At 42.1% G+C, this 26,989-nt stretch overlaps 1 protein-coding gene across 1 annotated transcript in view; it reads right to left on the reverse strand.

The window, feature by feature from the left end:
* Positions 1-26,989, reverse strand: part of NPFFR1 (neuropeptide FF receptor 1) — a 537,435-nt gene that overhangs the window by 239,474 nt on the left and 270,972 nt on the right. Inside the window, exon 2 of the mRNA XM_077454428.1 lies at positions 16,717-17,022. Coding sequence (XP_077310554.1) covers positions 16,717-17,022 — 306 coding nt within the window. The remainder of the gene's footprint in view (positions 1-16,716; positions 17,023-26,989) is intronic.

Below are 26,989 nucleotides of genomic sequence, written 5' to 3' on the forward strand. Positions count from 1 at the left end.
ATCAAGCCTATTGTCTGTACTTGAGATGCAAAATGACATCATGCTTTTTGAAAAATTTCCACGTGCAACAGTAAAGGTAAAATAGAAAAAAGAATTACGTTTCACATTACATTACTGTTTATAAATAGCTTGACTTTCATTCTCAGATATTTTTTTAGCACTTCTACAGCAAATTGAGTAACTGAACCCCTTGCTACATTGAAATTAAAAAAAATTTGCTTTTTTTTTAAATTTGTTCAGTATGTTTCCAGGGAGTGGTTTTGACTTAGGAAAATAGAGGAATCCTGCCAGTAACTTCAATTCATGCAGGAAACAGATTTGATCAACTTGGCATTACCACTTCCCACCTAGCATATTGTCAATAACTTCTATGCAAGATGTAGAAACCTTGCAGGAAGATCTAAACAAATTAAGGGGGTGGGCAACCACATGGCAAATGAGGTTTAATGTTGAAAAATGTAAAATAATGCATTTGGCTGCCAAAAATATGAATGCAATCTACTCACTGGGGTTGAGAACCTTTGGGGGAATCTAGGGTGGAAAATTACCTGGGGATCATAGTAGATGACAGGCTGAGCAATGGCAATGCCAAGCTGCTGTAAGCAAAGCAAACAGAATATTGGCATGAGTTAAAAAGGGGATTAACTCCAGAGATAAAACAATAATTCTACCACTCTACAAGACTCTGGTCCAGCCTCACCTGGAGTATGCTGTCCAGTTTTGGGCAGCTGTCTTCAGGAGGGATGTGCTGGAACTGGAGAGGATCCAGAGAAGGGCAACAAAGCTAATAAAGGGAATAGAGGGTCTCAGCTATGAAGAAAGAATGCATGCACTGAACTTATTCTCTCTGGAGAAGAATTGCTTGAGAGGGGATATGATTTCAATGTAAAATACCGTACCGGTGACCCCACAATAGGGAGAAAGCATTTCCGTGCAAGGGAATTTAATAAGACACGTGGCCATTCACTAAAATTTGAAGAGAAGTGGTTTAACCATAAAACTGCTGTGAGGGGGTTAGCTCGGCAGCAGGTGTGTGTGACCCCCTGGATGGGTTCACAACACAAAATTAGGCACAGCAGACAGCGTTGTAGGTGCAAAAAAACAAAAGATGCAGTTTATTTATGCTACATGCAGTGAAACATATAACAGCCAAACAAAAATAAAACATGAAAATAAATCCTGGTCAGCTTGACCTCTAATTACACACTTAGACTCCCTGTCTAACAACTGAGTGCAGCCTTGTGCTGCCCCAGTCCCTGTCTCTGTTGTAGGGGTTTGCCACACAGGCGTTAACTCACCGCACAGAACAGGTATCACACTCCCCAGTCTATACACACAAAACTGGTTCCAGGATGGAGCATCTCCCTAAGCATGCTGGGGTTTTTTGTAGAGGTCTTAATGAGCCCACTTACTTCAGCTGGGCTCATTAACTCTTCCCCTCTAGTTGTACAAGTCTGCATAAAGCCTGAATCTAGGGCATACATATTTCCCATCCTGGATACAACCAGGTGACTTTACCTGCGTGCTGCCACACTGCGTAGAGGCTTCTTTACTGTAAGAGTGGTAAGGATGTGGAATTCTCTTCCACAAGCAGTGGTTTCAGCGGGGAGCATCGATAATTAAAAAAAAATGATTAGCTGGGCACCTAAATGACCACAACATATAGGGGAGTATACAATGTACTATTAACATAAAATCTCACACACAGGTTGGACTTTATGGACTTGTGTCTTTTTTAAATCTCGCCAACTATAAAACTAAGTAATTGATAGCTGGGCAAGACATTCCTCGATCGGTGGACGTTGCTCGCTACCGCTACCATGTGATCGCTGTGATCATTCACAGCAGATCACATGACAATTGTAAACAATGGCTTCCTTTCATGCAATCCATTGTGTACAATTGTGTTGCTAGCTGTGATTGGTCACATTGATCACATGGTACAGACAGGGTCAATCACAGCCCATCTGTACCCTGTGATTAGGTGAGAGCAATCACAGCTAATCACAACAAAACACACTGAATGAATCAGTTTAATTGAGTAAAAATGGTTGCTTATACCGGTAAAATTTACTGGTATAAACAATCATATAATATGTAAAAAAACATCCTAATCACTTCCCCAGTGTTACTATGGCAACACTGTATTGCTCTGGTCACAGTGCGTAAAGTATAAAATCTTAAAAAAAAAGTAATAAAAACAATTTTTTTTAATTTTTTTGCACATACAGTGTCCCTGATCACCACCACACCCATTATATAATAATGCTGTACTGCACTGGTATCAGTATGTAAAAAAATTAAAATAATAGAATTTCTGAATTTTCCAAAAATATTGACCTGGGCAGAAAGGGGTTAAAAATGTCAGGTATTGAAGTGGTTAACTTTCTTTGAAGCTGAGCTGTGGAGGAATTTAAAAACTACCCTTGCTTCCTTAGTAGCTGGCGCTCTCCTTTTATCTCCTCCATGGCCCTGCATTGTATGTGATGATATGAGAGTGCAACCAAAGAGCATCAAGGAGAAGTGGCTTTGGGGGACTGGTCACATAGAGAGGAAGAAGCCTCTAAGTGCCTCCAAGACTGAGGCATTGGGTAAGTAAAACTGCTTTTTAATTTATCCAAGACAAAAACAGTGTAGTGGGGAGCCCCATTGCAATGGTATTTTTTAAATGTCCACAAAGTTCAGCTTAACCACTTAAGGACAATGCCAATGTACGTCAACAGAATGGCATGTACAGGCACAAGCACGTACATGTACGTGCTTGCCTTCCAGCTGGTGGGGGGTCAGATCGGACCCCCTCCCGCTGGATGCGGCGGTCCGTTTCGCTTCAGGAGCGATCCGGTATGAGGGGGTGGCCATTGGTTTCTGGCCATCCCCTCTCTTTCGCTCCTGGCGAATGAGAAGCTTCCCCCGCTGTGTATAGTAAACACAGGCAGGGAGGAATTGATGTCATTCTCCTCGGGCGGTCTTTTTGACCGGACTGCGGGGAGAAGAGAGAAAGTAAGTGTGCACCAACACTACACTGACATGTAGGCACACATAGGCACACAAACCCCCCCCCCCCCTGATCACCCCCCCGATCGCCCCCCGATCCCCCCGCCCCCCTCCCCTCTCAGTCACAGTGTCACTGATTGCAGTGATCATTTATTTTCTGATCACTGCATTTAGTGTCAGTTGTAAAAGAAAAAACTGTCAGGGCAGTTAGTGTTAGGTACAGGGTAGCCCCCTACCACCCCCAATAAAGGTTCAACCCCCTGATTGCCCCTTGTTAACCCTTTCACCCCCTTTTGCCAGTGTCACTAAGCGATCGTTTTTCTGATCGCTGCATTAGTGTCACTGGTGCCGCTAAGTAGCTAGTTATTTTTTTAGGTTGACCGCCAGGTTTTTATAGCGCTAGGTACCCCGATATACTACCCAATAATGGTTTTAACCCCCTGATTGCCCCTAGCTAACCCTTTCACCCCCTTTTGCCAGTGTCACTAAGTGATCATTTTTCTGATCGCTGCATTAGTGTCACTGGTGCCGCTAAGTAGCTAGTTATTTTTTTAGGTTCACCGCCAGGTTTTTATAGCGCTAGGTACCCCCATATACTACCCAATAATGGTTTTAACTCCCCGATTGCCCCTAGTTAACCCTTTCACCAGCGATCACCGTATAAGTGCCACTGGTGACGCTGGTTAGCCAGTTAGTTATTTAGGTTCCCCGTCAGGTTTTTATATAGCGCCAGGAACCCCCATATACTACCTAATAAAGATTTTATCCCCCCGATTGCCCCTAGTTAACCCTTTTACCAGTGATCACCGTATAAGTGTTACGGGTGACTCTGGTTAGTTAGTTTGCTTTTTATAGCATCAGGGCACCCACCATTTATTACCCAATAAAGGTTTAACCCCCTGATCACCCGGCGGGTGATATCAATTCGGTTTTAGGGTCAGGGTCTGCGTCGCCCCAGGCAGCGCTAGGTTAGTGCCAGTAGTGGTATAGAATCTGAACAGATCAATATCTGATCTAATCAGATCTATACTAGCGTCCCCAGCAGTTTAGGGTTCCAAAAAACGCATTGTTAGCGGGATCAGCCCAGATACCTGCTGGCACCTGCGTTTTGCCCCTCCGCCCATCCTACCCAAGTGCAGTATCGATCGATCACTGTCACTTACAAAACACTAAACACATAACTTCAGCGTTCGCAGAGTCAGGCCTGATCCCTGCGATCGCTAACAGTTTTTTTTTGTAGTGTTTTATATTTAAATCCTGAAGGTGGTGCTTGGTTTTCGGGGTCCGGTACGTGGCTAGACTCCCAAAAAGTCCCCCACATGTGGTATACCCGTACTCGGGAGAAGCAGCAAAATTTATTTTGGGGTGTAATTTCACTTATGCCCATAGCATGTTTGAGCAATATATCATTTAGTGACAACTTTGTGCAAAAAAAAAAAAAATTAATATTCCTGCAACTTGTGGCAAAATATAAAATATTTCTTGGACTCAACATGACTCTCAGTAAATAGCTTGGGGTGTCTACTTTCCAAAATCCTGAAGGCAGTGATTGGTTTTCGGGGTGCCGTACGCGGCTAGACTCCCAAAAAGTCCCACATATGTGGTATCCCCGTACTCAGGAGAAGCAGCAGAATATATTTTGGGGTACAATTCCACATATAACTATGGCATGTGTGAGCAATATATCATTTAGTGACAACTTTTTGTAAACTTATTTTTTTTGTGCCATTATTCAATCACTTGGGACAAAAAAAAAATATTCAATGGGCTCAACATACCCCTCAGCAATTTCCTTGGGGTGTCTACTTTCCAAAATGGGGTCATTTTGGGGGGTTTGTGTTATTTTGGCATTTTATGGCCTTCGAAACTGTGATAGGTAGTGAGGAGTGAAATCAAAAATTTGCACCCTTAGAAATCCTGAAGGCAGTGATTGGTTTTCGGGGTGCCGTACGCGGCTAGACTCCCAAAAAGTCCCACATATGTGGTATCTCTGTACTCAGGAGAAGCAGCAGAATATATTTTGGGGTGCAATTCCACATATAACTATGGCATGTGTGAGCAATATATCATTTAGTAACAACTTTTTGTAAACTTTTTTTTTTTTTGTCATTATTCAATCACTTGGGACAAAAAAAAATATATTCAATGGGCTCAACATGCCCCTCAGCAATTTCCCTTGGGTGTCTACTTTCCAATATTGTTCATTTTGTACAAACCCAACTTTCCAAAATGGTTCATTTTGTACAAACCGGGTTTGTACTGCCCTGCCATTTTAGCACCTCAAGAAATGGGATAGACAGTCATAAATTAAAAGCTGTGTAAATTCCAGAAAATGTACTCTAGTTTGTAGACGCTATAACTTTTGCACAAACCAATAAATATATGCTTATTGACATTTCTTTTACTAAAGACATGTGGCTGAATAAATTTTGCCCTAAATGTATGACTAAAATTGAGTTTATTCGATTTTTCTTATAACAAAAAGTAGAAAATATCTTTTTTTCTCGAAATTTTCGGTCTTTTTCCATTTATATTGCAAAAAGTAAAAATCGCAGAGACAATCAAATACCATCAAAAGAAAGCTCTATTTGTGGGAAGAAAAGGACGCAAAGTTTGCTTGGATACAACATTGCATGACCACGCAATTACCAGTTAAAGCAGTGCAGTGCGAAATTGGAAAAAAGACCTCTGGTCCTTAGGCTGACAATTGGCCCGGGGCTGAAGTGGTTAAATAATTAAAACAATAATATAAAAAATTATGAAATACTGTAAAAATTGTTTGAAAGTGGTGTCAAACCTGAAATCAAAAATGTAAAATATTGCTGCTTACCAAATCATTAGATGTGGTAGTTGCATTCGTTTTCTTTTTTATGCTTTTTTACCTTCTGTTTTCACCTGGTGATCTGCCCCGTAACACACTTCCTGTATTAGAGTGCCCCCCTCTGGATAAATGAGCACAGGGGTACCTTTGGACAGCAGCATTGTCAGTCAGGGGGAAGGGAAGTGTTAGTACTAGCAGATTTAGATACACTAATAAATTGAAGCTGAACTCCAGTTTACACTTTATAAACAGTTACAGAAATGTTTTCCTTTTGGGTTTAAAGTTTTACATACATAAAATTGTATCATTGTAAGCACCCCCTTACCCCTCAGTGGTAAATGTTTTGTCACATCCCTCATCTGCAGGAGAGTTTGTTCTATTTTCACCTGGCCAGATCACTAGGTGAAAATAAGGAAAAGAAAGCCTAAAAAAGAAAAGTAATGCAGCCACCACATGTAAGAATAGGTAATCTGCAATATAACACATTTTTGCTTTTGTGAACTCTCAGTGTAATAACATTTCATGCTGCACCCCGGGGCTGGAATACGCCATACTGTGTGCACAGCTCCAACGCACATGTGTTGCAGCGCACCATTAAGGAACAGTAACACATTTCTATGCATTGTGGTGCCCATTATCGACAATTAGGCTCCTTACGTATGGGAGCAGCTCCGTTGGAGTCCACCTGCTCAGCAGGGGAATCCGTCGGCTGATCTCTGCTGAGTAGGTAGATGGCTGGGCCATGTCCGCTTCCCATCAAGGGGCAAGGAGTGTTGGGTGGAGCTCTACATGCTACACAGAAAACGTATCAAGCTGCAACCCAATCTATCCGAGAGAGAGTGAGCTATCAGCCAAACTGGATTGTGAGCGATGAGCCATGGGTTGCATCTCGCTCTGTATAGCTATAGCTGTGCTAACGCCAATAATGATTGTATCTTTGGAAATGCTGCTTTATGTTCATTAAAAAGGGACATATTTAGTACACAGTAAGCACTATATTTTGTTCTTCTACCTATGACCTGATGATGACTATGAGATTGAACAAGTGAGAAGGAGAAGAATCTGAGAACCAGTGCACAGCTGATCATGGCTTTTATAGGGATCAGGCATGTTTTGACTTTTTATACTCAAAATGTCTTTTTTTTAAGGTAAGAATACATCTTTTACCTCTCTGAAGGTGGTGGATGTCTTGCATGCACATTGGAATTTATCTGGTACTTTGGGAATGAGAATCACCACTAGGGATGAGCTTCGTGTTCGAGTCGAACATACGTTCGACTCGAACATCGGCTGTTCGCCCGTTCGGCGAATTCCGAACGTTATGGGCTGTTCGCGCCAAATTCGTGTGGCGCTCATGGCCCACAATGCACTGCGTCATCGCAGTGCATTGCTGGCTCATGATTGGCCAAGCATGCACTGTGACCCCGCATGCTTGGCCAATCACAGCGCCAGCAGCAAGGAGAGCCATGATTAGCTCAGGCTGTGTAGTACACGCCCCACACTATATAAGGCTGCCAGCGCGGCGGCCTAGTGTAGTGTGTTGGCGTCTGAAGCAGTTAGTGGGTGTTCTGTGTACCTTCAACTCAGTACACACCGATCGTTTTTCGGCCGATTTTCGATCTTGCTGTTGTGCAGTGGTTGTTGTCTGTGTGCCCTGACTGCAGTATACACCGCTATATTCACCTCACCTATATAGCTAGTGATCTATCTTTTATAATAGAGCTTGCAGTCAGTAGTGTTAGGAGCTTGTGCATGCTGTCTGCGTGCTCTGTACCCAGTACACACCGCTATATCCACCTACATAGCTCTTCTCTATTTGAGCCCACTTGCCATCTGCAGGAGTTATTGGAAGTTGTGTGTGTCTCCAGCACAGCACAGTATACATCTGTATATGCCCCTTTATCTCTGGTGTTCTATAAAAAAGGCATCTGCAGGAGTTAGTGGGTTTTTTGTGCCTCCAGCACAATATACACCTGTATCTACCCTTTATTGCTGTTCTCTAATAGAGCCATCTGTAGGGCTTAGTGGGTGTTGTGTGACTCAATTACAGTATACCCCTTTATCTCTGGTGTTCTATAATAAAGGCATCTGCAGGAGTTAGTGGGTGTTGTGTGCCTCCAGCACAATATACACCTGTATCTACCGTTTATTGCTGTTCTCTAATAGAGCCATCTGCAGGGCTTAGTGGGTGTTGTGTGACTCCATTACACTGCTGTTTTACCCAACTCCCTTCAGGCCATTACCATGTCTGGAAGGCCAGCAAGGAGAGGCAGACAGGCGCGAGCCGATAAAAGAGGGCAAGCAGGCTCTGTGTCTAGAGACAACAGTGCTGGTCGTGGATGCGGTGCATTGTCATCAGCACGTGGCCATGGGACACGCTTGTCCTTCTTTTCGGCAGCTGGACATGTTGAACCGCAACATGACAACGACTTGGTAGAGTGGATGACCAAGCCCTCTTCATCCTCCTCATCCTCTCTCACCCAGTCTCAGGGTACTAGCAAAGCAGCTGCCAACGCATCGACTTCCCTCCTCTCAATGTCATCATCAGTGGCTCCTTCCCTAGACCCACCACGTCCTCCTGAGGAGTCTCCTGAACTCTTTGAGCACAGTGTTGGGTACATTCTCCAGGAGGATGCCCAGTGTTTTGTGGGCTCTGATGATGACACTCAGCTAGAGGAAGGCAGTAGCGTGAGCGCAGAGAGAGGGGATGCTCAAGAAGGACAGCAATCTGGCAGTCATGTTCCACAAGCTGCAGCATACTGCCAGGTTTTCTACAGCGATGAAGAGGGAGGGGATGATGAGGGCACTGACTCCACGTGGGTGCCTGGAAGGAGAGAGGAGGAGGAGGAGGAGGCACATGTCCAACGAGGCAGGATGCCCTCCGGGGGCCAGCTTAGGGGCAGCACACCGACTGAATCACACCGCAGAGCTCTGCCTGTGCAGGGCGCTGCCTGTGCAGGGCGCTGCCTCTGCGCGTTATTCTAAAAGTTCTTTGGTGTGGGCCTTTTTTGAGACGAGTGCATCAGATCGCACCGCTGCTATTTGCAACATATGTCTCAAGCGTATCTTGCGTGGCCAAAACATCAGCCGCTTGGGCACCACATGCTTGACCAGACATATGTTGACCTGCCATGCAGCTCGTTGGCAAGCGTACCTCAAAGACCCACACCAAAGAACAAAGCGGACCTCTCCTTGCTCCTCATCAGCTAGCATCTCCAACCCCACTAGACCTTCAGTCCTCTCTGAAACCTGCTCTGAGAGGAATGAAGGTGTAGAATTAGGTGTGTCACAGCCAAGTGCTTCCGGGAACTCTGCTAGCGGTACACCCACGTCCGATTATAGCAGGCAAATGTCCCTGCCCCAGCTGCTGGACCGGCGAAAGAAGTTCACTCCCAGCCATCCACATGCCCAGCGGTTGAATGCTAGCTTGGCTAAATTGCTAGCACTTCAACTGCTGCCTTTTCAGTTGGTAGACTCTGCCCCCTTCCGTGAGTTTGTACAATGTGCGGTTCCTCAGTGGCAGGTCCCCAAACGCCACTTTTTCTCACGGAAGGCGATTCCGGCTCTCTACTGGCATGTGGAAGGCAATGTCCTTGCCTCGCTGGACAGGGCGGTCAGCGGTAAGGTGCATATTACCGCTGACTCATGGTCCAGCAGGCATGGACAGGGACGTTACCTGTCTTTCACGGCCCATTGGGTCACTCTTCTGGCAGCTGGGAAGGATGCAGGACAAGGTGCAGTAGTGTTGGAGGTTGTTCCGCCACCATGCCTCCAAAATGCTACTATTGGTTGTGACACACCTCTCTCCTCCACCCCCTCCTCTTCTTCTTCCTCCATGGCCTCTTCCAGTGCTCTGTCCTCAGAACCAGCGGTGCTCCGTAGGCGTTCCAGTGGCTACGCAAGTACGCAGGCAAAACGATGCCATGCCGTGCTTGCACTGGTTTGTTTGGGGGACAGGAGCCACACTGGGGCGGATGTTTTGTCAGCTCTGCAGGGGCAGGCCGAGAGGTGGTTGATGCCACGCCAGCTTAAGCCAGGAATGGTGGTTGGTGACAATGGCACCAACCTCCTCTCCGCCCTCCGACAGGGACAACTGACCCATGTGCCCTGTGTAGCTCATGTCCTTAACCTGGTGGTGCAGCGGTTCTTGGGCAGGTACCCCGGCTTACAGGATGTCCTGAAGCAGGCCAGGAAAGTCTGTGTGCATTTCCGCCGATCATTTAATGCCTGTGGTCGGCTGGCTGAGCTCCAAAAGGAGTTGAACCTGCCCAAGAACCGCCTTATATGTGACATGCCCACCAGGTGGAACTCAACGTTGGCCATGCTGCAGCGGCTGCACAAGCAGCAGAGGGCCATAAATGAGTACCTGTGCGACTACGGCACCAGGACAGGGTCAGGGGAGCTCAGTTTTTTTCTCACCACGCCAGTGGGGCATGATCAGGGATGCATGCACTGTCCTGTCACCGTTTGAGGAGGCCACAAGGATGGTGAGCAGTGACAGTGCATGCATCAGTAACACTGTACCTCTTGTCCACCTCTTGGAGCATACGCTGCGTGGAATAATGGACAGGGCACTTGAGGCAGAACAGAGGCAGGAAGAGGAGGACTTCCTTGCCTCTCAAGGCCCCCTTTATCCAGACAGTGTTCCTGCTGTGCCACCCATCACACAGGAAGAGGATGAGGAGGAGGAAGAGGAGGAGGAGGATGATTGTGTCAGCATGGAGGTGGAGGCTGGCACTCAGCATCAGCAGCAGCAGCAGCAGCAGCAGCAGTCTTGTAGGGATGATTTACAGTCCCAAGAAACATGTGGACTTGTACGTGGCTGGGAGGAGGTAGCTGCGGATCATGTTGTCCTTAGTGACCCAGAGGACTCCGGACCGAATTCCTCAGCTAACCTACGCTGCATGGCCTCCCTGATCCTGCAAAGCCTGCGGAAGGATCCTCGTATTCTTCGGATCAAGGAGAGGGGCCATTACTGGCTGGCCACTCTCCTTGATCCACGGTACAAGGCTAAGGTTGCCGACCTTATCTTGCCATCGCAGAGGGAGCAGAGGATGAGACATCTCCGGGAGGCCTTGCAGAAAGGTCTGTGCAACGCGTTCCCAGAGACTGGGAGGTTACAAACTCCTGGTCCTGGACAACGTGTTGCTGAGGCATCGGTCAGAAGGAGCGGTGGAGAAGGTGGCCGTCTGACTGATGCTTTCAGACAATTTTTTAGTCCGCAGCCCCAAGGTATGATCGGTTCCAGCACCCATCGCCAGCGTCTGATTTACATGGTGTAGGAATACCTAGGGGCAAGGTCAGACTTGGACACCTTTCCCACCGAAAATCCTCTGGCTTACTGGGTCTTGAGGATGGATCACTGGCCAGGGCTTGCACAGTATGCAATTGAGCTACTGGCCTGACCTGCATCCAGCGTTCTTTCGGAACGCACCTTCAGTGCTGCTGGTGGCTTTGTTACCGATCACAGGGTGCGCCTGTCCACCGAATCAGTTGATCGACTGACCTTCATCAAGATGAATCAGTCTTGGATCACCCACAGCTACCAAGCACCTGAAGCTGATGTAACAGAATAATTTTTTTGAAATATCACATCCCTTCAAGACTGCCTATGCTGATGCTGAGTGACTGTCCTGTTATGTTGATTGTCTATCCTCTTCCTCCTCCGCTGATATGTTGGAAGAACATTTCTGGTTCTGGGTGATGCCTAAGGCCCAATTTTTCTGCCCCTGTTTAACAGGGGCGTTTAATTACAATTTTTGATGCAATGCTTAGCAGCAGGGCTAATTCCTGCAATAAAACTAGAGTATATGGCAGAGGTTGCAGTGTGGTGGCACCAGCACCAGTGCCTAAGGCCAAATTTTTCTGCCTCTGTTTAACAGGGGCGTTTAAGTACAATTTTTGTTGCAATGCTTTGCAGCAGGGCTAATTCCTGCAATAAAACTAGAGTATATGGAAGAGGTTGCAGTGTGGTGGCACCAGCACCAGTGCCTAAGGCCAAATTTTTCTGCCCCTGTTTAACAGGGACATGTAATTACAATTCTTGATATAATATTTCACAGGAGGGCCCCTTCCTGTGCCCACCCAGAGTAACGGTGAGGACTTATAGTGTTGTGGCATCAGCACCACAACCACCAAAGGTCAATTTTTCTACCACTGTTCAACAATGGCATGTAATTACAATTCTTGATATAATCGTTCACAGCAGGGCGCTCCAGCGCCCACCAAGAGTCACTTTGAGGGCTTACAATGTTGTGGCAAAACCAACACCTTGTTCCGCCATTTCTGCAGAGCATATAGGGCAGGCCCCTACTTTCAAACATCCAACTTACAAACATCTCCTACTTGCAAACGCAAGGAGACAACATCAAGTGAGATGAAAAAAGATGGACGACAAAACAAATTATACAGGGGTGATAACCCTTCCCTATGTTTTCCAAAAAGCTTAAAAATAGTTTTTTTGACTGGAGCTACATTTTAAAAATGTACCAGTTGAAAATTACAAACAGATTCAACTTAGCACAACAAACCTACACAGTCCCTGTCTTGTTTGCACCGCCTGCATACTGCTGTTCTGAGTATATAGGGCCTGGGGGCCACACACATTTCCTTTTTTTAATATGGGTACAGGGTTCCCCTTAATATGCGTACAAGACCCAAATAGGCTAGTAATGGGCAGGGAGGGCTACCCATGCCATTTTTCTCAATGATTTGCAACCATATTGCAGGAACCAGATATAACATTAAAACCGCAAGCAGTTTTAAATGGTGTTATTTCCGTTTAATGTCATTTTGTGCAGGGACTGTTCTAAACACGGGAATCACGTGGCACTTCACAGGCATACTACAGACACCCCCCAGGCACCATATTTAAAGGAATATTTCACTTTTTTTTTTCACTTTAATCGTCATTAAAATCAGTGCTCCCGCCAAAACGGCCGTTTTTAAAACTTTTTTTTGCATTGACCCATGTCCCCTGAGGCAGGAGCCAGGTCCCCAAACCCTTTTTAGGACAGTATCTTGCATATTAGCCGTTAAAATTAGCACTTTTAATTTCGAACGTTCGAGTCCCATAGACTTCAATGGGGTTCTAAAGTTCTTATGAATTTGGGGTCCGTTCGAAAGTTCTGGTGCGAACCGAACCGGGGGGTGTTCGGCTCATCCCTAATCACCACATATTGTTGGAGCATGGACTGGTGCATTTCTGGCCTGTTTTTGATATACACCCACAGGTTTTTTTTTACATATACTGTATATTGAGCACTTAATTGTAAAGATATTATTTGTGGAATCTATTTTATCATTTGTGTGAACAATATTATAGAGTGTAGACACTGATTTTGAGTTTAAGATTTTCAGCTCAGCACATTAGATGATTCATTTGTAGAAGTTTTTTTTTAACTTTGAGTGCTGCAGCTTTTTCTGTAGTAGTTTATTGGCGAGTGCAAAGATTATTGCCTTATTGCCAGGAATTACATGTCACCTTGCAAAACTAATATTCTGTACTGTAAAGCTTTGGATTCAATTTATAAATGTATCATGATTATTAGGGTTGTCCCGATACCACTTTTTTAAGACCGAGTACAAGTACCGATACTTTTTTCAAGTACTCGCCGATACCGATTACCAATACTTTTCTTTTAATGTCATGTGACAGTTTTCAGAGCACAATACAGATTAGGTGGCACTGATATGCAGCACTGATGGGGTTAGGTGGCACTGATGGGCACTGATATGCAGAACTGATAAGCACTGACTGATGGCTGGAACTGACAAATGGTTGGCAATGAGAGATGGCACTGACAGGTGGCTGGCACTGATAGGTGGCTGCCACTGATAAGGGCACTTATGGGCATTGGGCACTGATGGCATTGATAAGTGGCTGGCCCTGATAGATGTAACTGACAGGTGGCTGGCACTGATAGGTGCACTTACGGGCATTGGGCACTGATAGATGGCATTGATAGGTGGCTGGCACTGATAGGCGGCACGTACAGGCATTGGGCATTGATAGTTGGCATTTATGGGCACTGATGGGCAGGCACTGAAATGACATGAAAGGAAAAGCTGCCTGCGATGCCCATCTTGGTACTCCTTGCACTCGGCCGCATAAAAGCAGCATCGGCCATCTTGTTACACCCACCCGAACTAGGTGTAACAAGATGTCTGCTGCTGGCTGTCAGGTCATCTGAGACCAGGTGACAGATGCACTCCGTAGAAATCGGAAGTGCACCACTAAGATAGTGGACCCTAGGACTGACTGCTGCGGATAGTACCCAGGGAGGTTCAGGAAGCAGGTCTACTGGATCATTAACACAGATCCCAGTTGGAGCTAGACCATAGATTCCCCAGGGCATGGAGTCTAAGAGCCAGCAGGTGTTCACCAGAGCCTCTAGTGGTGAAGATGGACTGCGCTGCAGTTTGCCTCCAGGTCGCGGGCCCTAGGGTCTCACAGCTCACGGTAGACTACAGGAGAAGGAAACAGCAGGCTGGAACAACAAGGATAGTAAAGGGATAAGGCAGAGGTAAGGTCAAATAGCAGACAGGAACAACAGAGTACACACCAAAGGTCAGGGTCACGAGCAGACAGGAATAGTCGAGAACACGTCAAGGTCGGTAACAGAGACAAACGTAGAGCACACAGCAAGCAGGAAACAGGAAGCCAAACACACAGTGAATACACAATGGTTGATCAGCAACTCTGGCTTGCAGTGCATAGGTTAATATAGGGTTCCCTGATAGGGCCTGGGGTGTAGCCATGCTTAGAGGAGAGGTTTTAAAAACCACCAGGTGGAAGTGGCTGGCCTCTTAGTCTGAACACATGAGGAGAGGTAAGCAGACAGGAAGATTACTGCATAACCATGTCACTGGCTTACTGCGGCTGAGTGCAGGGTGTACCAAGATGGGCATCAGGATGTCCAAGCAGTGAAGTCGGCACGAGAGTCACTTCCATTGTTCCGCCCGCTGACTTCCGGTTGTGCCGGGTAGTCTAATCTGACGAAACACCGCCTCTCCCAGGTATCGGATCAGGCATCTGGAACATTTGTGTGAGTACAAGTACGCACGCAAAAGCTCGGTATCGGTCCTGATACCGATACTAGTATTGGTATTGGGACAACCCTAATGATTATATCAATCTCCTTAAAAAACAAGTATGTATCTGACTATCATGATCTTTAAGAACTGTATGGTATAATTCAATAAAGATGCTGCTGTTCACTTGTAACGTCCTGGATTTTATTTTTCAAATTTAAGTTATCAGTCTCTCTGTACATCAGATTTTTTTTTAATTAAAAATAAATATTACATTCTATAGAGTCTGTTCAGAAATGTTTTAACACATGAATCACACAACTTTACCAATGATTCACACATTTTTCCAAATGAATCCAATTAAAATGAGTGAATCTTGAGTGAAAGCTGTGTAAAATTTGACAGTTAACAGGTGACAGTTATAAATAGACCACGTAATGCCTTGTACACACGATCAGATTATCGTACGATGTATCGTTCACATTTTGTTGCATAAAACTAATTTAGAATACCACAGTGCAAAATGTGCTCTACGAAAAGTAAGATTTTTGGCGTAAAGACCTTCCGGTGTGCATAGCTATGTATTGGAAATGATGTCAAATACATGTGATCCCTGTGTCTGCCATGCCTTTTGGCTATCCGTTCATAGTGTACAGGCATATTCGTGTATTGCTCTTACTTTTTATGCTCTTTTTCATGCTCTTTTCATGCTCTTTTTCGCTTGTTCTCTTAGCGAATGGAGAACGTTATAATTATATAATATATTATAATTATTATAATATAATATAATTATATCTTATTTTCATCGATCATTCTGATAAATAATTAACTACAATGATATTATCTGTTCATTGATTGCTGAGGAATATTGTGATCGGCTACAGCCGAGTTTCTGTTCATATGTTGGGGCATTTTCGCTGTACGAACATTGTTTACATTACATACAGTGATCGGCTGTTGAAAACCGTGTTCTAATAATCAGATTATCGAACGATCAATCCGAAAGGGATTTTTATCATCCGATAATCTGATCATTTGTACGAGGCATTAGTGTCACAAACCCATTTGTCTGTTATAGAAACTGATGTAATTGTTTCTGTATCCTTGCTTAGGTTACCTCTTACAAGGCTCTTACAACACTTATGTCCAACATACTTGTACTTAGTTCTCTGATAAAGATGATCTGAGAAACAGGCATGCTCAAAAATTTACATATCCCTGGCAGAATTTTTTGAATGTGGACCATTTTCTTAAGAAAACACGAGTGATCAGACAAAACACTTTTTTCTATTTTAATGTGATTCAAATTAAAATGTTATGCATCACAGAATAGCACTATTATTAAGCAAACTAGAGAGATATTGCAAAGGTTTGCATACCCTTAATTCTAATTATCATGTCTGACATCAGTGATTACATTGCTTCATAAGAGTTGTGAATGAGTTCCTTTATTTTCTTATGTGATAAAGCTGCCCATTCTTAGCAAAAAGCCTCTAGGTCCTTTAATTCCCTAAATTCTTTGGCTGACTAGCATGAAGTCCTAAACTGACTCTATGATATAATAAACAGTAAATTGTAATCATCACTCTAGAACACATATGTCAAACACAAGGCTCGTGGGCAGAACCCGGCCAGCTAGACCTTGTCATGTGGTCCTCCTAACCAGTTTTGCAGCTGGATTTTGGCAGATATCCATTTTACCACCTCTGGCTCTCTTATGTTTTAGGCAATTGTTATGTTGTAAAGTTCAAGTGTACCTTGTGTGCAGGTTCAGGGCTGGTTATAATCTTATGGACACAATTATAGGGAGAAATAATAACACTAGCATAAAATATTCATTTTATGACTTATGCCACCGTATAACTTACCAGTAATAAGGTTGTCCACCAAAGTTGTTGGCATACAGAAAATTCCCACTAGCAAGTCGCTGACTGCAAGGTTCAGAATGAACATGTTGGTAACTGTACGCATCTGGCGATTCTTTAGTACAATGAAGCATACTAGCATGTTGCCAATCATACACATAAGAAAGATGAAAGTATAGGCAAGGATAAACATGGTGGCTACAGATGAGGAGTGCTGGTAGTAGAAGGAGAATGTTAGATTATCTCTGGAGACATCGGTCTTATTCCCAAAGCCAAGGGAACTGATGTTGAAAGGTGGCACAACAGGTCCTGAAAAAAATAATAGAATAATAAATTAGTATTTTGATCTCTTAAGGTTATGTAGTGATCAAATAACTTTCATGTTAGTTATTCACAATCATGCTTTTATCTTCAGAGACATTTTAGAAGAGACTAAATCTTTTGTTTCACATGAAGAATCAGCGGAATGACTTTGTTGTTTCATGCTAGATTCTCTAAAAAGTGTTGGTTCTTTTTTCTTAAGGAGAGAAGTCTGCAATTTTAATTTCCTTTGAAAGATTTGTATTAAAGAAAATTATTTCATTTATTCGAGTCAGAATTTTTCCCTTTCTGCATAGATGACACTTGATGTTTAGGGCCAATACTAGACTTTTAAAGGATTTGTCTCTGAATATTTTATGTTTTCGAAGGGGTTCCTCACTATTTTTTTTAACACTTGGCTATAATATAAAATAATTATTTTCCTTCATTTATTTCTATGGCTTTTTTTCTGTTAACTTGTTAACTGGTATGTTAGAGTTGTGTTAGAACAGCATGTAAAATGAATAACAAATGTTCAAACCTTAATACCCACTTGCTTTAGGCTAACTGTTTGATTAGACATGACAAGTCCTAAACCTATGAACCCAGTAAGCAAAAAACATAACAAAAAACAATAGTTAAAAATGTTTCAATAAAATGAAGTCACAAGTGAATGAATAAATCAAATAATCATATATTATGACCCTGTTATTTTGAGATAGTGAATGAAATAAACAAGAAAATGGCTGTATTAAGTTTAAACACCATTTATGAAAGATAGATTAGGACACTCACATGATGTTCAGTTAAAAACAGCATTCAAAATTGCCCGTAGGAATTTTCCAACCGGGAAAATGGCCACGCTCCACTTGGTTTCTGATGTCGCCATTTTCTCAGTTTGAAACTTCCCACAGGTGATTTTGAATGCTGTTTTTAATTGAACATCATGTAAATGTCCTAATCTATCTTTCATTATATGGTGTTTTAAACTTAATACACTATGATGAGGCTTTATCTGCTCTCTTGAGAGACACATACTGTGGACCTGTATTTGCTTATGGGAGATCGTGGCACCTGGATTTGGAAATCAGATAAGGGGAATCCTTCTGAAGGCTGCCTAGGAACCATTACATACGTGTTTGACCCCCTGAAAAAAGGAGTCAACTTTTCTCGGTGTGGTGGTATTGAAGGTAACAATCTCCAGTCTGAATTTAAGTTTCCTATCTATCTACCATTTCTTCTAAAACTGAATGACTCTATATGGGTTATTCATGCCACTTTTTAAACATGTTATTGTGTCTTGGGTGTTATTTCTATTTCGCTAATGGACTAAACATATACAGTACATTCCATTATGATAAGCGCTGCATCCCATGTTTTTTATTGTTTATGTTTGTGACCAGCAAATGTGCTAGCTTATGTAATATTTGCAAGTTGTTCAAGCACAGAATTTTCTAGTATTTTTTTACAATAACCAACATATAGCGAGATTTTCTCAAATTTGACTGCAAAAGTCAAATACGCTTTGAATAAAAATTCCTCATGTGCTGTCTAAGGCTCTTGCTGGCCCCCTTATTTATGGTCGACTCCCCAGATTGTATTGACTTAATAGTGCTATTTCACACTAAGGGCAATGCAAACTCCTTTCAGCCACTCTGTCCTCCTCAGAATTGCTTAATCAGCACTCCACATTAACAAACTAGAACGAGAAAGAAAAGCATCTCCATAATGTATCAACAGACTTGTATCAATAGACCATCACTACCGGACTTCTTCAGAAGCAGCTTTAATAGCAACATTTTATACACTACACTGAATCTCTCTCCACTCATGGTTCATTCTTCAACCCTTCCAGGTATTGTATAGACTTTACCAATAAACATGTAATATAATATTTATTTGAGCAGCGCAACACTTTTTTGAGAGTTCCTATTTTTGGTGTGGGAACACATTGCATGATTGGTGTTTTTTTTTGTGTGTGTGTTATTTCATTTGTGATTTAATTGATTTTAAGGCTGGGTTCACACTGCTGCGGGGGGAGAATCCTGATGTGATTCGCACCCGCACTGCAGTGCAAATCACATCCGATCTCCGTAGCGATGCGAGTTCAGCCATACAGATAGTATACAGATAGTATGGCTGAATTCGCATCGCTCCCGCAGCAAACTCGCACGGGACCCTTTTTTTGGTCCGCAACAGAATCGGATCGCATGGGTGTTCACACCATTGCGATCCGATTCCTGTGCGAGTCGGCAGATCGCACTGCGATATGCGGACGGATCTGGGGGTGTCATTAACATATCATTGACACTCCCAGTCGTCCGCATAGGGCAGTGTGAACTGCCGGCGGGAGTAATGCGATGCGGGAAAACGCTGCGGATTCGCGGCGTTCCCGCATCGCAGCGGTGTGAACCCAGCCTAAGGAAAGTTATCGTAGCTCCCAGAGTTTTATTTTTCATGAATATTTATCTGGATAACCTGCCTCAAAATTGCTTGTGGCTGTGGAATTTTTTGGTCGCATCAGCTCCTGATGAGTGGGGAGACACCCACGAAACGCGTCGAGCTTTTGAAATGATGTCCCAGCTATACTTTATACGGAACTATATTTATTTTATTATGAATTTACTCTTTTAACTATATACTAAATTTATTTTTGTTTTACATCTAGTGGATGCATATCTATTATGTGGATGTACTTGCTGATGTCGGTTTTGCTGTCATAGGCACTACCATGCCATACTACCCAATTATTTTATTTATTACTACTATGTGCTGCTATATGTGAATACTATATATCATGCTTCTACTGTACTTTATGAATTTGATCTTTATTATTTTTTATGATCTGTTACTGAACAATCAATAAAAAATAATTTTTTTTTTAATATGGTTAAAACCTACCTCCATTATCCAAGTGCTTCATTTTAAAGTCCCAAACTTCCTCTATTACGTACCGATTACTGGGATGGAGGCACATACTTGTGCTTCATTTAAAGTCCCAAAATTCCCCTCCTTTTTTGCATATATATCGGGATGGAAGTACCTGGATATACGGGATTGATAGTGTCCCCCTATCTTCCCGGCGTGAGGTCCATTTATATATTGCTGATGTCTTTAGATTTTTTATGTACCTACATACATTTATTCTATTCATGTTTATGTTGTACATTGACAGCATTACCGACACCGTATAAACGTCCCACCTGGATATTTAATTAATAGGGTCCAGTGCACACTCGCTGGCCGATTGCGGTTATTGCTATGTGTGGGGCGGTTGGGTATTTGGGTGTTGCTGGGGTCTTTTCTTCCTTGCGGGAACTGCGATGCTCCAGTTGGTCCTCCCCTCCTCCCCCTTCACATCTGATTGGGAGGTTCGGGTGGACTCTACTTTGAGCATCGGCGCCACACGTCCTACGTCGTGCAGGTGACGTCACTTTTGACGTCATCACGCCAATGTCTAGTGATTTCCGTCTCCGTGTCTCTATTGGGGGGATCTGGCGCGCCTGTCGCTGTTTTTTTTATCCAGGTTAGGTGTGGCTCCTCCCCCTATGTTTCACGCATGTGGCGTTGGCGGCATATTTAAACCCCACTCGGAGATAGCTATGTGTGCGGCGGGTCTCTGCATGGAATCTGCACACACTGGCCGTCTTGTCTGCTGGTGTTGTTTTTTAGGAGCGATGTTTAGGTGAAAAATCTCTTTTCTCTTTCTACTCACACTTCATCTCTGTTCTGATTGCACTTGACCCTGCCTATGCTCATGGTTACTACTTTTTGTCTTAAGCTACTATACTAGCTTTTATAAATATTACCATTACTATCATTAAAGTTTACCTTATATATTTTATTTTATTTTATTTTATTTTTTTATTTTTTTTATTTTATTTTTTCTCCATGCTGGTTGTGCAATCAGCATCAGCTGTTGATAGTTAAAGGGGCCTTTATTATCAGAGCCACCCTGACCGGTGTCTGCAGACCTTATTGGCAGGACGCCGGCTGGACGGATCTCTCATCCTAATATCTTGTCTGCTGGTGTTTTAGGAGCGATGTTTAGGTGAAAAATCTTTTTTCTCCTACTACTCACACCTTTTTTTTGCTGACTGGTAATTCTGTCACTCTCCTTGTCTATCATGGTCTATGTACACCCCTTCATCAATTTTCTTCACATTTTGTTAACCTGCACACTCATACTTTCTTTCACACTATTACATTATTTTTAATTTTGCACACCATTCACTGTTTACATTCATCTGCATATACTTACTACATAGTATATACTTGCCTTATGGCCAGCACTCTCTCTGTACCCTTTGAGGGTCACTATCAATTTTAAATTACTTTCGCATCACATTATTTTCATTAATCATACATACTATTAACATTTTGTTTTTAGATATGTTGTTTTCAACAATTGCCACACACTCCATATCTGATACTCTTCAACACTGCTGTATCTTTTTGGTTTTGCCTGATATCGCATCCATGTCTATGCCGCCTCAGTTCCCGGGGAGGGATCTTGCCCATGGCCCACCCTACGCCCACTGCCGCACACTGCACTTTCCATCCGGATTGGTGAGTCTGCCCTGGCCAACCATTTACACGCATTAAATCCCCATTAATTTATTTTTATTTATATGGTTAGTATATTATATTATTTTTTATTCTATTCCATAGGAATTTTTTGGTCGCATCAGCTCCTGATGAGTGGGGAGACACCCACGAAACGCGTCGAGCTTTTGAAATGATGTCCCAGCTATATTTTATACGGAACTATATTTATTTTATTATGAATTTACTTTAACTATATATTAAATTTATTTTTGTTTTACATCTAGTGGATGCATATCTATTATGTGGATGTACTTGCTGATGTCGGTTTTGCTGTCATAGGCACTACCATGCCATACTACCCAATTATTTTATTTATTACTACTATGTGCTGCTATATGTGAATACTATATATCATGCTTCTACTATACTTACGCCTATATACTTTATGAATTTGATCTTTATTATTTTTTATGATCTGTTACTGAACAATCAATAAAAATTTTTTTTTTTTTTTAATATTGTTAAAACCTACCTCCATTATCCAAGTGCTTCATTTTAAAGTCCCAAACTTCCTCTATTACGTACCGATTACCGGGGTGGAGGCACATACTTGTGCTTCATTTAAAGTCCCAAAATTCCCCTCCTTTTGTGGCTGTGAAATGTGGAAATACTACAGTACAGAAAATTGTCCATATGTATTGCTATAAAAGCTTTTTTGGACATCAGTTCAGAGATAACAGTGAAGAATTATCCCTCTCATTCCAGAATTCATGGCGATGCCCAAAGTGTGTGAAGCAGTTGGTATTTTCATATGTGTGTGAAGCGTGTGTAAGGGGAGGCCTAGGTGCTCAATTAATCCATCCTTTTATATGCTCCCAGATGTAGGCTGACATAGATTAGAGTTAAGAGCCACACTACATAAAAGGTCCTTGACAAGGTAATGTGGTTCCACATGTATTTGCAAATGTTGGGAAACTGGAATCTCTGAGGGGAATTTATCAAAACCTGAGCAACCAAAATCTGGAGCAGTTGTGCAGGTCAACCAATTCACTTCTATCTTTAATTTTCAAAGTTTATCTAAATTGCTGGCTAGCTGGTAAGTGGGCTGAAAAATATTTGTATTGTATGTTCTGTGGAAAGGCCTTTCTTGTGCACCTTGTTTAACTAACTAGTAAAAAATTGGAGTAGTTGCCATTGTGCTGTGACAGGCTTGTTTTTTTATGCCTTTAAGGCATATGTAGTCATGGTTCCCAGCAGTCATTTGTCAGTGTGTTATGGGAAACACAGAGTTGTTAGGGACAAATCACATGCAACAGTTTGATGTCTTTTTTCATTAAAATAGATTAAAAAAACACAATGACAGTGTGGGAGGTGTCTGTCCTCTTAAATAAGTAGCCTAATGAAAGTGCTTAAATACTGCACACATAGTTACTGCATTTTTTTAGTCGATTTTTTTAGTTAAATAAATAACCTTTAATGTTGATTTATTTTTAATAAATGCTGGCTTATGTCTCTCCTATTCAAAATATGTCCTAGTAAAACCTTCCTAAATGCTGCGTATGGATTCTGTACAATATTTTACTGCCCTTAATGGAAAATAGTTACACTGCAAAATGTATTTCTTGATAGCAAACTGCATGGTTTGTCTACTTTTCAAAATGTTGCCTGGCAAAAGTGCCTAAATACTGTGTACAGAGATACAATATTTTGCTGGCTTATTTCTGAGAAATAATACACTCTAATGTTGAGTTCTTGATTGCAAGCTGTTCTCCCTGTTAAGCTGGCCATGCAATGATTAAAATTGGCAGGTTCAGCAAGGATTGGTCAACTTGTGTACAACCAGCCTGTTGGAAAATGCTGTCTCTATCAGCGTTGCTGGCTATAGCCAGTTCTGATCAATGTATTCTGACAGCAAAGAAGTCTCCCCGCTGTTAGAATACAGTAGCTTTGTGGAAGTTCCCCATACACTTCGAGTGTGTGGATGGATGTTTGTTTTTTTTCAATAATAAAGTATTCCTGGTCACTCGGTTGTTAATTTGCAGCCTATATACTGTGCATTAATTGCACAATATTTATAGCTATTCTTATGCTCCGTTCAGATATGAGCCACATGCGGCTCACAGCAGGGGTCCAGTGGATCCTGGTTAACTGTTTCAGCCCAAATTGTGGGCTGAATTCGAACCTGAAACAGACCTAAAGACGCACAGGACCCGCTGCGGAGATATGTGAACCGGCTCCATAGAGAGCCAGTCAAAATCTCCTGCTATTGCGAATTTGATGCAGTGATCCCGCATCCAATTGGTAATGGTGTGAACACAGCCTCAGTGAAGTAATACAGTCTAATTTTTATTTTTTGATAAAACCTGCCTGGTGTTTTCTTTCTAAATTTGTGTCCTACTAAAGCGGATTACACAGTGTTCATTGAGCCTATTCAATATTTTGTCTCTTTTCTCTAAATAACTACATTAAAATGTTTATTTTGTGATAAAATCTGCCTTATCTATCCATCTTAAATTGCAGCTTAATTGCATCAACTGTGCAATATTTCTGACCAATATTTGTAAAATAATACAGTGAAACCTCGGTTTATGAGTAACGCGGTTAACAAGCGTTTGAAAAGACAATCAACAAAAAAATCCTGACTCGGTTTGTGAGTGTTGTCATTGCAAAATGAGCAGAATTCAAGTCAATGGGGTGTGCAGTAGCGCATTTAGCCAGAGGTGCAGGGGCACAGGCGACACTCAGAATGGTTCGGAGCCATTCAAGCCATTCAGAAATATTTGGAAATACTGCATTCCCAAGTGTTTCTGAGCCTTCCCGAGGGTTTTTCGAGTTCAGCCGAGCTGTCCCCATATATTACCAAGGCTCTCCGGTGCCCCCCGCCTCTGGCCACATTTGGTATTGCATGCAAAAGATGTCAATGCAGAACAAATTATCTTTGTTTCCATTGACTTCTATGGGGAAACACGCTTTGATATACAAGTGCTTTGGATTACAAGCATTCTCCTGGAACGGATTTTGCTTGTAATCCAAGGTTCCACTGTACTCTAATTGTAATTTCCTAATAAAACATTCTTCATCTTTGATAGAGAAAATAAATTTATCCTGGCTCACTATCACTAACGTATATGAAAGCCTCCAAAGCCTGGTTGCCTTAGCTTATTTTATACCATAGGAATGTCATTACAAACTGGCCAAGTCCTTAAAAGGTCATGTTGCTTTCAAGGGGGTTGGTCATTGCCTTGTACACTTGTCCTGTATATAACACAGCTAAAACTTGGAATAATCAGTCTCGTCTCAGGGTAGCTTAAATGCATGTGCCTGATTCTGATCATCTGTGCCAAGCTGTGAAAGTGGCTCAGACTCCTTGGCGAAAAGGCATCTTTAGTTAAGCATTCTTGTTGTATTTTCTAATATTATTACATTTGTTATCTGTATCTGTCATTACTTATTTAAATGCTATACCTATAAGTGTTTGTGTGATCTCTCTTTGCACATCTTGAATAAAACCCCCCAAAAAATTAAACCATCATGTAACTATGATAAAATAATCTTGACAAGTGCATGCATGAAGTCAGCTAGGCAAGACATGTCTGCTTAGAGCTCCACACCGACCGGGACCAGCCAGCCATTTTAAGCTGAGTCACACCAGACCATAATCTCCACACATCAGCGCATTAATCCCTGAAACTTGTGGGCACATTTTGGTGACATATATATGGGAGAAAAGTGAAGCTGAAAACAACAAAGCCTAAGACAAAGCTAACTAGAATGGTAACTAAAATGGCGGCAGCACCATCACATCTCTCCTCACAGACTGTTACACAGCAGCATCACAGGTCTGCCTCTTCAGCGCACTGTGATGAGACTGAATATGATTTGAATTTGTCTCCTATTACTCTACATAATAATCAAGTAGGTTCAGACCTGCTTTTCCAATTTGAACAGGCATTACATAAAGCATTACAGAATACCTCAGATGCTATTACTGATAAACTAAAACAGGAGATCCGTGAGGTAGGCAGACGCACATCTATACTTGAGCAGAGAGTAGATGAAATTGACATCTCTACCACAGCTCATTCAGAGGAATTAGAATCCCTTAAAGAGGATTATTCTACGCTTCAAAGCCGACTGGAAGATTTTGAGAACAGGGCTAGACAATCGAACCTGCGCATCTGTGGCATTCCTGAAGAAATAGAGGATTTACAATCAACTGTTACAACACCTTTTCAAGAACATTTTCCATCCATCCTATTAGAAAGATTGGAAACAGATTGAATACATAGAGCTTTATCTGCACGTAAAGAAGATGGGGCCCCCTAGAGATATAATTATAAAAATTCATTATTTTTGCACGAAAGAACAAATAATGGCAGCTGCAAGAAACAAAGACTCTTTAATTTTTAAGGGCCATAAATACCAAATCTTTCAAGACTTATCTCAACTAACTCTCTTTAAATGTGAAGAAATGAAACCACATTTGCAAGCACTTAAATATCATTGAATAAATTATCACTGGGGATTTCCTTTCTCCCTTCGCTTTACTTATAAAGGTACTTCATATATATGTAAATCAGCAAATTATATTCTTTCTACACTTGGAGATTCCTGCCTGTCAACATCGTCCACAACAACGAATGGTCCCAAACGACAAATGAATTCAACATCCATCTCACAGACCCAAGATATTCAAGACTTCCAAGCGCATCAAATAACTCAAGCCTGACTTAGCCTCATAAAAGGGGTCGCTTTGCTTCACCACAGTCTGAAGAAGATGACATTGCAAACTGGGTGATATTTAAGAATTCAATCCTATATCTCTCCCCCCCCTTTTTTTTTTTCCATTGACTCGATTTTACATATTATACATATTCTACTTCTTTTACCTCACATGATTTAATTATTATCCCTTTCTGTGAGGATTTAATGGTATATTTTCTATACTAGCATTATTATAAGATTTATAAGATTTTTATTCTAACAATAGAATTATCTTGAGTGTTTTTTTTTTATCAGTTTCAATTATCCTTAACTTTAATATATTTTGAGCTTAACCTGAATTCTACTACCTTGCATTAAATTATGCATTATTTTTATAGTTATGTTAAACTAACATTATACTTATGACTCATTTTGTTCAATAATTTTACTTAATAACACGCAGGCTGTCGTAGTCCCGGAGGCAGCTCACTGCACCTCCACTCATTCCTCGAGTGCCAAACTTAGATTTGGAAACTCCTTGGACCACTTCATATCCACTGGTTGGTATTTAATTACCACCCTCTGGATATTCGCTCCTATAGGAAACCCTTTCCTTTTTACAACTTATTTCCTTTTTTAAAGTTTCACTTGAATATATCATTTTTCCTCTGTGATAATATAAGGTATACAATCTACATTGATATACTTCTACTGCTCCTACCTT

The sequence above is a fragment of the Lithobates pipiens genome, unplaced genomic scaffold (genome assembly GCF_037356315.1).
Source record: "Lithobates pipiens isolate NorthernLeopardFrog02 unplaced genomic scaffold, aLitPip1_a1.2 Scaffold_25, whole genome shotgun sequence".
In the NCBI taxonomy this organism is placed as follows: Eukaryota; Metazoa; Chordata; class Amphibia; order Anura; family Ranidae; genus Lithobates; species Lithobates pipiens.